This window comes from Erythranthe guttata, chromosome 11 (assembly GCF_056151865.1).
Source record: "Erythranthe guttata isolate IM_541 chromosome 11, IM_541, whole genome shotgun sequence".
In the NCBI taxonomy this organism is placed as follows: domain Eukaryota; kingdom Viridiplantae; phylum Streptophyta; class Magnoliopsida; order Lamiales; family Phrymaceae; genus Erythranthe; species Erythranthe guttata.
In genome coordinates, this window is record NC_142543.1 from 17,652,105 (window position 1) to 17,665,416 (window position 13,312).

General features: G+C 31.9%; 1 protein-coding gene, 1 long non-coding RNA gene and 3 other non-coding genes across 5 annotated transcripts; all 5 read right to left on the bottom strand.

Annotated features, from left to right (window-relative positions):
* Positions 1 to 2,518: 2,518 nt before the first annotated feature.
* On the bottom strand, positions 2,519 to 2,650 carry LOC148767123 (small nucleolar RNA snoR74). The gene has a single exon (XR_016034600.1). It is a non-coding gene; the product is annotated as a small nucleolar RNA snoR74 (small nucleolar RNA).
* A 318-nt stretch (positions 2,651 to 2,968) lies between these two features.
* Positions 2,969 to 3,032, bottom strand: LOC148767124 (small nucleolar RNA Z105). Its single transcript, XR_016034585.1, has one exon. It is a non-coding gene; the product is annotated as a small nucleolar RNA Z105 (small nucleolar RNA).
* An 85-nt stretch (positions 3,033 to 3,117) lies between these two features.
* On the bottom strand, positions 3,118 to 3,206 carry LOC148767125 (small nucleolar RNA SNOR75). Its single transcript, XR_016034605.1, has one exon. It is a non-coding gene; the product is annotated as a small nucleolar RNA SNOR75 (small nucleolar RNA).
* A 1,034-nt stretch (positions 3,207 to 4,240) lies between these two features.
* On the bottom strand, positions 4,241 to 7,445 carry LOC105955825 (Tetratricopeptide repeat (TPR)-like superfamily protein). Its single transcript, XM_012979622.2, has 6 exons — positions 7,014 to 7,445; positions 6,105 to 6,361; positions 5,476 to 5,673; positions 5,284 to 5,374; positions 4,926 to 5,127; positions 4,241 to 4,842 (listed from the first exon to the last, which is right to left on the bottom strand). Exons 1-6 carry the CDS (start codon positions 7,298 to 7,300, stop codon positions 4,513 to 4,515), a joined length of 1,365 nt encoding a protein of 454 aa, XP_012835076.1. The 5' UTR covers positions 7,301 to 7,445; the 3' UTR covers positions 4,241 to 4,512.
* A 1,539-nt stretch (positions 7,446 to 8,984) lies between these two features.
* LOC148767126 (uncharacterized) lies at positions 8,985 to 10,477 on the bottom strand. Its single transcript, XR_016034263.1, has 2 exons — positions 10,316 to 10,477; positions 8,985 to 9,324 (listed from the first exon to the last, which is right to left on the bottom strand). It is a non-coding gene; the product is annotated as an uncharacterized LOC148767126 (long non-coding RNA).
* Positions 10,478 to 13,312: the final 2,835 nt, after the last annotated feature.

Consider the following 13,312-nt stretch of genomic DNA (forward strand, 5'->3'; position numbering starts at 1 on the left):
TCGTACATGTCGATTACCGAACCGTTAATTTAATATGGTATTCATTTTTATTTTATTTAGTACTTAAACTAAAATTAATAAATTAAAAAAAAAACACTTTAACTATTTTTAATAAAACTTTGATAATTCAGTTATTTATCAAACAAAATATTAAACGGTATGAAATATTGGCGTGAAGATAATACATTATACATACTTGATAGATGGTTGTAATTATGAATTTTGGCCTGAAGATAATACATTATACATACTTGATAGATGATTGTAATTATACAAACATGAAGGGTATTTTCATAATTTGACATTACACATACTTTGCCTTGTAATTAACCATGATATTGTTACGTAGCTTTCCGTAGTTTGCTATCATCTTAACTCCAATATTATTTTTTCACCAATTCGATTTGAGGGTAATCTCTTTTAATCATACTTTAAACAAATTTGGAACTAAACAAAGAAATATTGGAGCATTATGAAATAAATAAAAATAGGTCGCGGCTATATGCAAGACGAAAACCACTTATGCAAGATCAAATTAAATTTTTCAATGTATAAATACAATAATACTCTTAAAAATAGAAAATTTAAAATTTGCAAGACCAAAAATTCAAAAACACAGAAAACCCTATCAAAAGACCACAAAACCACAAGACCAACTTTCATTTTCTCCATCTTCCAAAAACCACAAGACCTTTCTCCTTACTCCTCCATAAACCTACAAAACCTAAACATTCAAAATCATCAAAACTCAACAAATCTTACAAAGATGGCAAGTATGGAGTCAGAAGACATCAAAATAGAAGATTGTGCTGCGGAAGAACACAAGAAAGTATGCATTTATGGGTTTTTTAGCTAGAATATCGTTTTCCAAAAAAGATCCCGCGCAAACGAATTCAACATGTACAGGTCGAATTTTATGGGAAAAAATCGACATTTAGATGTCGATTTTGAGGTATCAAATTCGACATTTGGCAATGTCGAATTTGTGCTATAAATTCGATATTCAATGTCGATTTATGCCTTTAAATTCGACGCTTAAGTGTCGATTTTTACCAGTTTCAAATTTTATTTGTTTTTCCTCTTTTTTTGTAAGATTTTACCGATTTCATGATTGTGAGCGACGGGGTTGATGACGGCAGCGAACGGTGGTGGAGCTTGGGCGGCGGTGCTTTGACGGCGGAGAAGGTGGGCATACGTGGAGAAGGTGGGCATATGTAGGGTTTGAGGAGAGGGGGCTGTTTTTAATTCCCACATCTATATTTTTGTGTTTTTTTTGGGTAATAATATACGCTGGCCAAATTAAACATTCAGGCATTTTTTTACCATAACTATTTACCTTTTGTACTATTCCTACCAAATCCTATAAAATATAAAACTCAACATTTAAAGTGAAAAAATTCAGATATTCAACAATTTTTGCGATGGATCCAAACAACTTAGACCCGAATGTAAGTTTTTCGTTTTTTCCCCACAACCTTATCTGCTCGTGTGAATTTACGCGAGCATATCAACAGTGCTCGTGTGAAATCAGACGAGCACTGTTGAAATGCTCGCATGTTTTTGCACGAGCATCTTATAATTCAAAAAATAAATTTATAAAAAAAAATTAAAAATGCTCGTGTAACAAGGCCTGCTCGTGTGAATTTACACGAGCGCATGCGCTCGTGTAAATTCACACGAGCAGGCTAAAGTCCAGTTTTTTCGGTTTTTTTTTTCGGATTCGTAATCTACATAACAAGAGGATCGTAAAAACGTAGAAAATTACCCCCGATTTGTTGATGATTTGCACGGGCTTTGCGAAAGAAAATCGAAAGTTTGAGAAAGTTTTTTGAGTTTTTTCACTTTTTGTTTTTTGAAGAATGGTAAAAAATGTGTCTGACTGTTTAATATGTATCTGCACAAATCACTTCAGTTTTTTTTTCCTCATTATTTGTACTGAAATGATTTGTGCAGGCATATATTAAACAGTCAGTCACATTTTTTACCATTCTTCAAAAAACAAAAAATGAAAAAACTCAAAAACTCTCTTTCGCAAAGCCCGTGCAAATCATCAACAGATTGGAGGTAATTTTTACGTTTTTACGATCCTCTTGTTATGTAGATTACGAATCCGAAAAAAAACGAAAAAAATCGGACTTTGGGCTGCTCGTGTGAATTTACACGAGCGCATCCACTGCGCTCGTGTAAATCCACACGAGCAGGCCTTATTACACAAGCATTTTTAATTTTTTTTTTTTATAAATTTATTTTTTGAATTAAACATGCGAGCATTTCAACAGTGATCGTCTGATTTCACACGAGCACTGTTGAAATGCTCGCATGTTTTTGCACGAGCACGAGCACAACAATTTAATTTTTTTTTGTGCTCGTGTGAATTTACGCGAGCACTTGCCAGCGTAAATTCACAAGTACATGAATAAAAAAAAATTCATCTCCTCGTGTGAATTCACACGAGCACTTGCCAAGTGCTCGCGTAAATTCACACGAGCAGATAAGGTTGTGGGAAAAAAACAAAAGGGATTGTTGCATTGTTTACTGAACCATCAATCATCGAAAAAACTCAATAGATTCACCCAATAACATTGCCATTTTTTATCCCTGATGTTTACGGGAAACCTGCTCACAAATACAAACAGGCCTCTGCTTTTATCATCAGGTTATTATTATTAATTACAATAATAATAATAATAATAATAATAACATATTTTATTTAATACTCATTTTTTTTAAATGAATTGTGGCTCAAAAGTGCTTGAAAACAATCACAGATGCCCTCTAAATAAATTGATAAATAAAGGGATACTCAACCCATAAATTTGTTTTTTTATTTTATCATCATTGCCACAATAAATTCTACTAAAATAATAAAATTAGCAAAAAAAAACAATCAGTTTTTTCACATTAAAATTAGTTAATATCATCATTGATTAATAAAAAAAAATAAAAATAAAAATGAAGGAAGGGGCATTCAGAATGAGTAGGAGGTTTTTTGTCAACACAGATTCAGAACAAATCAATCCTCATTATGCCACCAAAAACACATATACTCAAATTTCCCAATTAAAAAAAAAACAAAAAAGAAACAATTTTTAATTGGGAAAAAAATAAAATTGAAGATCCTCTCAGACAAATGCCTCGTTTGTCGTCACATTTTATAACGAATGGATTTCGATCGGACTCGTCATCGTATTTGTTCATCACAGAGAACCATATTCAAAATAATAATCACCATATCTTTTTTTTTTTTTTTGGAATTTCTCAAATTAAAAAGACAAATCAGAAAAAAAATAAAATCGATTGGCTTAGAAAGAAGAAGAAGAAGGATTGAATGATTGAAGAGAATGATTGGCCGCCATGAAAGAGAGCAAAATCTGAACTATTGAGTACCTGTGATTGTGAATTGCAATGATGGCGGATGGAAGTGAGTACTCGCAGCTGCGTCTTCTTGTACTTATAATAGATTCATGTGCCCTAATCTCTCTCTCTCTCTCTCTCTCTCTCTTTCTCTCTCTAGGGTTTCAGATTAGGGCTGGCGCCGATATCAGTTTATTTGGGCTGGACTATTTTCTATTTTTCCACCGAGTTTCATGGGCCCAATTGCTTTAACATTTTCTTGTTTTGAAAGGCACTAACAACATTAGATGTAAAATTTAACGGAATCTTCAATCCTCGTCGATTTTGATCCGATTTTAATGAATTCAAATAATTAGATTTTTCCGAAAATTATATTCATAATACTATGTATTTTATATTATTATAGGTCAATATAGAAAATATTATTTCAAATTACATGTGATCCGAATTCTGCCTTTTCGAAATAAGTTCTCATTCCAAATTCTGAAATTTAGATTCCCATCTGGAAAGTTAGTTTATGAGATGCTATAGCTGATGTAATACACCGTGTTGTTTTAACCATAGAACTATATAAATAATTATCTATCTAACAAGCATATATATATGGGTGTGTGTTGTTTTAACCATAGAACTATATAAATAATTATCTATCTAACAAGCATATATATATGGGTGTGTCATGTGTGTATTATTGTATGCAGATCAATGATGTAAAACTACATGGTGTATTTCACCAGATGAAGATTCTATAAAACCAGAGAAGTTGAAATATTTACGAATGTAGTAATCGTGATTCGTCTAATTTTCACTCTTAGTACTCACATACCACCAATTGTTTGACAAAATGACTTCCAATTCAAGACCACAAGATGTAATCAAGTCACAATTAAACAAATAATCAAACCTTCAATCAATAATTAGATAATTATGTATTAGATCTCTCCATAATTCGATCTTAGTTAATTAAGAGAATCAATGTTGCCGCATGGTCATTTACTATATTGCAAGAGCATCACTTGACATAACAGATAAGAAAGCAGGAAATTCGCAAAACAAACCCTAAACGTTGGTCTAAAACCCGAAATTACAGTTCGAATATAACAACAAACCTCCCCAAAGTAAATTCAACTATTCGTAAAACTATTCATAAAGAATCCTTCAAGAGGTACTTCCATCACCATGGTTGGATGATGGATCAACCGAAGGTTTCTTCGAAGGGCTGGACTGTGTGGTCGAACTCATCACAACACGTTTAACTCCTCGACCCACTACTCCTAAATGGGTCACTGCAGAGGCCCCGTTTGTATGAGCAGTGGAAACTGTAGGTGAATCTGTACTCCCTGCAGTTCCTGCAATTCCCATCTGTGAGGAGCTCATACCTACAGATTCAGTAGCTTTCTCGTTAGCCTTAGCCTTTGCAGACATTATGCCCAGGATATCTGCCAGGATAGATTTCGGATTTAAGACAAGCTGTTGTAGATCTTCGAGCTGCAAATCCAAAAAATAAATAAAAATAAATTAATGTTGTGTCAAACAAAGAACTTCGTACAAGTACGGATTTTTTAAGTTACCTTCTTCTCCAATTCACCGGATAGACCAGTTAGTGTTTCGATTTCTGCTTCTTTTTCTGCCAGAGGTTCACCTGAAAGGTTCTTTACTTCGTCCGTAAGTCGCTGCACTCTAGACTTGCAAACTGTGATGGCGTTTTCGCAATATGGAATAGCTTCTTCTGGTTTAGAACCAATTTCCAGGCACAGGCATATTCTGAAATTCCTGATCTCTCGAGTTAAGGGAAGAACAAATATAGGGAACCAAAAAAAAACGATTGACGAAAAAAAAAATGAAAACTTTGCAACTCGTGTTACATCATATTCAATCTTCGAAAGCCAATAGTTTATAACGATTTATGTTGAACCTAGTAAAGGATACAGCTCGGCTATCAGCCGACTGTCAGGTTCAACCAGGCGGGCCAAAATCGAGAGGGCTTTCAAGTAGTCGCTCAGTGAAGTTTCAACATCCTCTAGACAAAGCAAAAATAAACACATAATGAACAAATATACATATAATCAATCTATACAAATAAAATTCCTAAAAAGGTCGTTAAAAAAAGAAATTACCAACCTCTTTCTAAAGCAACTTCTGCTAGAGCTGATAATATGTCCACCTTTTCCATTGTGTCATCTGAGAGCTTCTCCACAATTGCTCGAGCAACATCTAGCATCTTCCAGGCCAAATCAAGGTCAGATTCATCCTCTTCACCGTCAGCAAGCTCTTCAGCATCACTTTCTTCGTCACCTTCTTCACCTTTCCCTTCTACAGCTAATAGAAGATAACACAAATAAAACTCCTTCAATTGCACAACGATGGTCTCGGTAGACAATAACTCTTTAATATACACGTAGAAACACACATTGATCCTATCCAAAATGAGTGTAAAATACTAGGGTTAAACTAGGATTCATAGTTGGTAATACGTAATATTCCTATCTCAGTCATTGATGCAAGAAGAGCATCAGTAAAATACTAAGTAAATTACACGTAGGCTACATCACACACGTTACTGCCAGAAAATTACTACTCAGGGTGTACCCAACTAAAACATCAGACAAGTTATCTGAGAAATATTGATAACTACTATGCATCTCATTTTCCCAAATTCAAGAGCATAAACATGTACTTTTTAACTGCACAGCATCGAATAACGTACCATCTAAATTCATCATTTGAGTTAGAGAAAAAGAAATACTAACTTTCATCTGGAGTGTTATCTGAACAAGTTGTGGCTTCGCATTTTTCTGCATTATCTGAAACAGAGGCAACAGAAGATTCGCCGGTTTCAGTATTTTTTACCGAGCCACCTCTAGTGGAACCTTCTTGAGATACAGCATCTTTTTTGGGCATAGCACCGAACGGGTCAGTCTCTTCTTGAGCTTTGTACAGCAGGGCACATCCAAATTTATAGTAAGCATTGACACACTCAGGAGCAAGCTCGCCAAAGTGTGCAACCCTAGAAGCACCAATTTAACACATACATCGATTTTAGGATGTGGAAATGGAAATAATCAAAGGACAATGTGCAATGCCATGAACAATTCTAACATTCTGCAAGGTATGCAGTAAACTCAAAATGAAAAATCAGGGTCATTTTCAAGTTAGTTCGTCCAGAACACAAAAAAAATGAGAGAACGTCGGCAATCTAATTTTTTGGCCATGATCTTGCTTTTCCAGATATTGTTATAAGACAATTTCTTTGCTTTTAGTGCATAATTTGGAAGATAAAAGATCAGGATTAAGTGGCAAACAACATAGTAAAAACCCGCGGAAAAACGAGAGATGATCAATCATATCAAAATAACCTCAAGAATATCAGCATATCTTTTTCTATAAAATTTCTCTACATCATACCAATAGTTATTAATGTATGCAGAGCAATGTATAAGAATATATGTCTTCAATCCTAAATATCAAGCAGAGGAAACGAAGAGAACAGAAACGTAAAAGTTGAAGGGCATAATCGAAGTGAAAACGCACACAGCCATAAACATTCTTCCACTAATCAGAATCAACGCTCAACATTTCTTCTACTTATCAGAAATTAGAGCTCACAAAAGAAGGGTTTCATCTGCTTATTAAAAAAAAAAAAAAGAACAAAGGAATACCTGATTTCTAGGGCACGGCTATAGCAATCAGTGGCTTCGGCATAATCACGCTCCTTGGCGGCTTTAGAGCCACGAGCCATCAACTCGTCGGCTTGTTCCAACGATTTCTCGACTTCATCGTTTTGAATTGCTTCGGAGCTTCCAGCACTGTTGCTGCTGCCGTTGTTGTTGCAGGTGGATTCCGTGGCTCCGCCACCGACGCCAGACTCAATAGTCGCTTCGCCGGAGACAGGGTTTTGGCCGGCGGAGGGACCGTGCACCACCGAATTCGCCGCTTCTTCTGCCATTTTTATGATAGTTAAACGGAAGAAGCTTCGGAAATTGGAAAAACCCTCGCCCCTTTTTATTTTCCCCCTTTTTGCTCACTGCTTCAAATGGAAATGCAAAATTCGCTATGGCGCAAAAACTACAAAAAGAATTGAAAAGCGCGGTGCTTAAACGACATCGTATTGAAGTTAGTAAATCAGGTGAGATTGGGCTGCTTTTAGAGGAGAGGCTTTGTTTGGGGTTTCGGTTTGGGTTTAGCTTTGGGCTTGGAGGATTGGGAATTTGGGCTATTAAAGTGGTGAATGTAATAAGGATTATTATTACGATAAATTACATCAACACCCTGAAACATTGTTAGAAACTATTGCACTAACTTACCACCTCCGGAACCAGTTGAGCTACACCCATGCGGGCACATTGTTAGAAACTCTAACGGAATATTGCATTGCGTATGTTATTCCGATAGAATTCTAATGGATTACCAGTTTCATGAAGTTGTGGAGACAATATCGAGCCAGAGGTGATTTAAGAAATGTTGGGGAAGTCATGTCACCCCCTACCTCTATGTTGTCTAGATCAGTCCTAATAGTCTGTTAAACCTCTATTGGAATAATGTAGCCAATGCATTATCACGTTAGAGTTCCTAACGATGTTTCAGGGGGTGCTTGAAATTACCGATACCACATAAACCTTAATGTTATTTTAACATACGTCAGGGTGTAGGTGTAATTTATCCTTATTATCAAGGTTGTAAAAAGCGTTAACCGGGTCGGAGTCGGTCAGGGACCGACTCACGATTAATCGATGCGGCGGTGATTAATCGGTGATAAATCGGAAATAAATCGATTTTTAAAATTTAATATAATGTATTTATAGATATTATTTATAAATATTCAAAACATAGATAAAAATATTTAAACATAATTATATCTCCATCGTGTATATATTCTAATAAACATAATAAAAGTTTAATAATAATAAGATCATAATACATAAATATCCTTATAAAATATAAATAAAAAGAGATTTTTTTTTAAATTTACATACATTCTTGGCATACATCATTAGTTTTTTTACCAATAATAATTAACATAAACAAAATAAAGCATAAACTCATATTTTTTTATTAAAATCCCAACTTTTATTTTGATTTAAAAAAAATGCCTATTTTTGCCATTGCAGTTTGACCCGCCTTAAAGGTTTGACCGCCTCAGACCGACTCGAACTGCCTCAAACCGCCTCACAGGCAAAAAACCAATTTTTCAATCATTTACACTAAAATCGTGAAGGTTTTGGACCGCCTCCACCTCGGCGACCAATTAGTCGGCCGCCTCGGCCGATTTTTAGAACACTGCTTATTATTATATAATTATATTTAAATTAAGAATTCTCTCTTCTTCTTTTTTTGGTAATGAAAGAACCCACAACCAACCATATAGGTGACTGGATAAATCTATACTCTTTTGTGTGTGTGTGTGTGTGTGTGTGTGTGTAATTGAAAATTTAACAAAAATATACGAATATTTGCTATTAAAATTTGTTTCTCATTATCTCGGGAAATTATAAAAATGGTCAAAATTAAATTTTAGTACGTTTCAAAATGCGTAAACGTTAAGAGGTCAAAGCGTCCATGCAAAACGGCAAACATCGGTTATACATAAACACAAACACGAAAGATGTGCAAACATTAAATACGTCATCCCGGACGACAACAAAATTAAATTCATAATCATCCCATATAAAACTAAAAATTATTATCTCCACCCATAACAAGATATTTTATTTAGACTAAAAAATAAAGATAAAAATAAATAAATAAAACATTAATCATGTATGTAATTAGGTAGAGTATGAGAATGGGAAGAGTGGTTGCAGTGACGTATGCATGACTGAAGATCTTTCCAACAAGCCTTATTATCTGCAACGCAGCACCAACACTTTGCTGATTTGCAATGTCCGGCTTTCATGCATTTCTTTTGCGAAATGAACCCTTTCAGCATTCTTCCTTTCTCTTTAGACCCCTCTTCTCCTCTGACGTGGCTGCCTATTCATACAACAACAAAAAATAATAATTAATTATTTAATTACTTCTGATATATATTTTATACACATCCACATGTATATATGCAAAACAAAAAAATATGAGTGCTATGTTATCTGGTTTATTTCACTCGTTATAGCACTTGTGAGACCATTTAGTCAATTGAAAAAGAAATGGATTCCAGAAATGATTTATAATTTTTTAATTTTCTTTGATTAAAATGAATGAAAGAAAACATATACATTCGTCAATGGAGTTATTGCAATTAGTACCCCTGTGTTATTTTTGAATTGCTAAAAAACTAACTCATGTTATTTTATTGGCAGAAATCGTCTATGATTCAATTTTTTTAGCACATAACACCCTAAACAGCGCTAGAAAAATTAAATTGTAGAGTTTTTGTCAATAAAATAACATTTGTTTTTTTTTTTTTAGATCAATTTGGTGTAACAAACATATAGATACCAATTGCAATAAACTCATTTGCCAAGCATTTCTTTTGAAAACATTTGAAAAACAAATAGAAAAACCTCACACATAAACATGGTAGCGAAAATGAATGTTGGGGTAAACAAAAGGGCTTAGTGGCAAAGAATTGTGAATCAAGAAATGAAATTAGAAATTAAAATTGGAGAAAGATGAATCCCGATTTAGGTGGTGTTTGCAAATGATTATTTAAAAGCAGAAGTTAGTGATTGTGATTTAAGTTAGTTTTAAGTGCTTATTTCTAAAAGTTGGGGGTGTTTGCAAATATTTCGGAAAATGAACTAAAATTGAAAAAGCAGGGTTATGGGTGCTTTTAAAAAAATAGCTTAAAGCAGATTATTTTAAGAGAAGCAAAAGCAAAAGTTGATTTTGCAAACACCTAAAAACAGATTATGAGCAAAAAAATCCGCATAATCACTTTCGAAAAGCATTTGCAAACACCACCTTAATAAAACAATAACAAAAAGCGCAAATCAAGGTTAGGAAAATAGGAATAAAATAGACGTACATTCATGAAAAATCAATAGCGATGCGAATAGAATTCCGACAAGAGCCAAACGGGGGGTTACTGATTTAGGAGCCATCTTCACTGTCAAAATACAATTTGTAAGAGGGTCCAGAAATTTATAGGAATAAATTATTTGGCATTTTACATTTGTATTTATTTATTTTAAGCAGAAATAAAATTTGCTGGAATACTTAGTCCACAAGTTTTTGAATTAGATAAGGATGCAATTAATGTTGGATTATCTACTCATAAATTTATTCTCATCGACTGAGGCTCCTTTCTATTTTCTTCATATTGATATTATTATTATTATCCCATTGTTCCAAATTAATTGTCGATTTGCAAACAACTTTTCATATTCCATATTATTCAAATTTCGTCGATCCTGATCCGAAATTGTCCACCTTTGGAACAAATACCTTCATCCCGATATCCGATATTCCAGTTTCCAAATTTTTCGAATTATTCTGATTTGGGATTGGAAATATATATTATATATATCATATCTTGAAAATTCCAATGCCCGATCCAATATGTTATCAGTAAATTATTCCAACCGTTTTGAAAAAAAAAATTGAAATATTTTATCAAATAATTATTTTATACTGTATGTATAGAAAAAAAAATATTACATATTTTATGTTGTAACAATAAGTGGGACTGGATTAGTCTTGTTTCGATACAATTAATCCGACTAACAATAAGTGGGACTGGATTAGTCTTGTTTCGATACAATTAATCCGACTTTTAACCTTTACATTATCTCTCTCGTGAATTTCAATGATGTATTAGTTATTATTTTCTCAAATCACCCTTATTAATTATTATTATTATTAATTAGTTGAGAGGAAATATAATTAATCACATCTTATTTTAGTCATTTTATATGTCTTCCCCCTAAAATTCACACATGTTTATTAGTTTTTTTTTAATGTTTGCCACGATCCAAAGCAAAACGTGTTTTGAAATGAAGAGAGTAGCATGAACATATTTATTACCTTATGCCTAAAGGGCTTAATCAGGCTCACAAAGGACCCTTTAATTCAAAGTAGTTAGTTATTTGAAAAATCGGACGGTATTGACACTTCAGCTTTGAAAATTCATTTCTCTTAAACCATAATTCCAAAATTCTAAAACTTTAACAGACTAATCAACTAATTCATTTCTTTGAAAATCTATTATTGTTTAATATCTAGATCCTAAATGGATTTTTCGTTACTCAAGAAAATATTGGAGAAGAGTTTTTTGTTGCTCAATTTGTCGAAGGTGTTCCCACCGGAAATTTGGATATCATACTGGATTTAATAGCAAGAAAATATCGGAGAATAATTTTTTTGTTACGAATGTGTTCCCACAGGAAATCTGGATATCATACTGGATTTAGTAGCAAGAAAATATCGGACAAGGATATTTTGTTACTCAATTTGTCGAAGGTGTTCCCACAAAAAATCTAGATATCATACTGGATTTAGTAGTCAATGATTTCGAAAAACGGTTTTGAATTATCAATCAAGAATTGGATTCCCTACCCATATTTATACAACACCACCTCTTCAATAAAGGTGGTGATTAACTTGATCTAATGGCTAGCAGATGTTCTCTACTTCAATGAAACCCTACAAATATTAGATGAGGGTTCTACAAAGTTTTCTAATATCTGCACAACCTACGTTACACTTGGCCTAATTGGACATTCTTCCATTGGCTAATTAAGTGTTGGGCTTGTTAAATTCCTTCAACCATCAATGAACTTAAATAATAATAATAATAATAATAATAATAATAATAATAATAATAATAATAATAATAATAATAATAATAATAATAATAATAATAATAATAATAATAATAATAATAATAATAATAATAATAATAATAATAATAATAATAATAATAGTAGTAATAATAATAGTAGTACTAATAATAGTAGTACTAATAATAATAGTAGTAATAATAATAATAATAATAATAATAATAATAATAATAATAATAATAATAATAATAATAATAATAATAATAATAATAATAATAATAATAATAATAATAATAATAATAATAATAATAATAATAATAATAATAATAATAATAATAATAATAATAATAATAATAATAATAATAATAATAATAATAATAATAATAATAATAATAATAATAATAATAATAATAATAATAATAATAATAATAATAATAATAATAATAATAATAATAATAATAATAATAATAATAATAATAATAATAATAATAATAATAATAATAATAATAATAATAATAATAATAATAATAATAATAATAATAATAATAATAATAATAATAATAATAATAATAATAATAATAATAATAATAATAATAATAATAATAATAATAATAATAATAATAATAATAATAATAATAATAATAATAATAATAATAATAATAATAATAATAATAATAATAATAATAATAATAATAATAATAATAATAATAATAATAATAATAATAATAATAATGGCAAATTACGGCCACCCCTGATGTATGGTTAAATTACGAAAAAACTCCTCTTGTTTGGGTAATTACAGCCACCCCCTCCTTTTAAATATTTTTACGTAAAATTTATGTAATTCGGTTATTTACCGAACCAAACTGTATATTTAGTTCGGTAAACGGTATGAAATGTTGGCGTACCGAAATTTTGGTGGGGTTTTACCGAATTAACATCCCTAAATTTATCTCTGGAGGGGTCTTTTCGTAAGATAAATACATAGTTGAGGGGGCGGCTGTAATTACCCAAACAGGAGGGGGGTTTTCGTAATTTGATTATAGCTCAGGGGATGACCGTAATTTGCCCTAATAACAATAAATCCAGTGTCCATTCGAAAACTATATTAAGGTTATGGTGGTATTGGTGAAACTTATTTAAAAACAGAAGTTATAAGTAATGTCATGAGTTAAGGTGGTGTTTGCAAGCTTTTAGAAATAGTTTATGAGCATTTTTTCTCCTCATAATATGTTTTTAGGTTT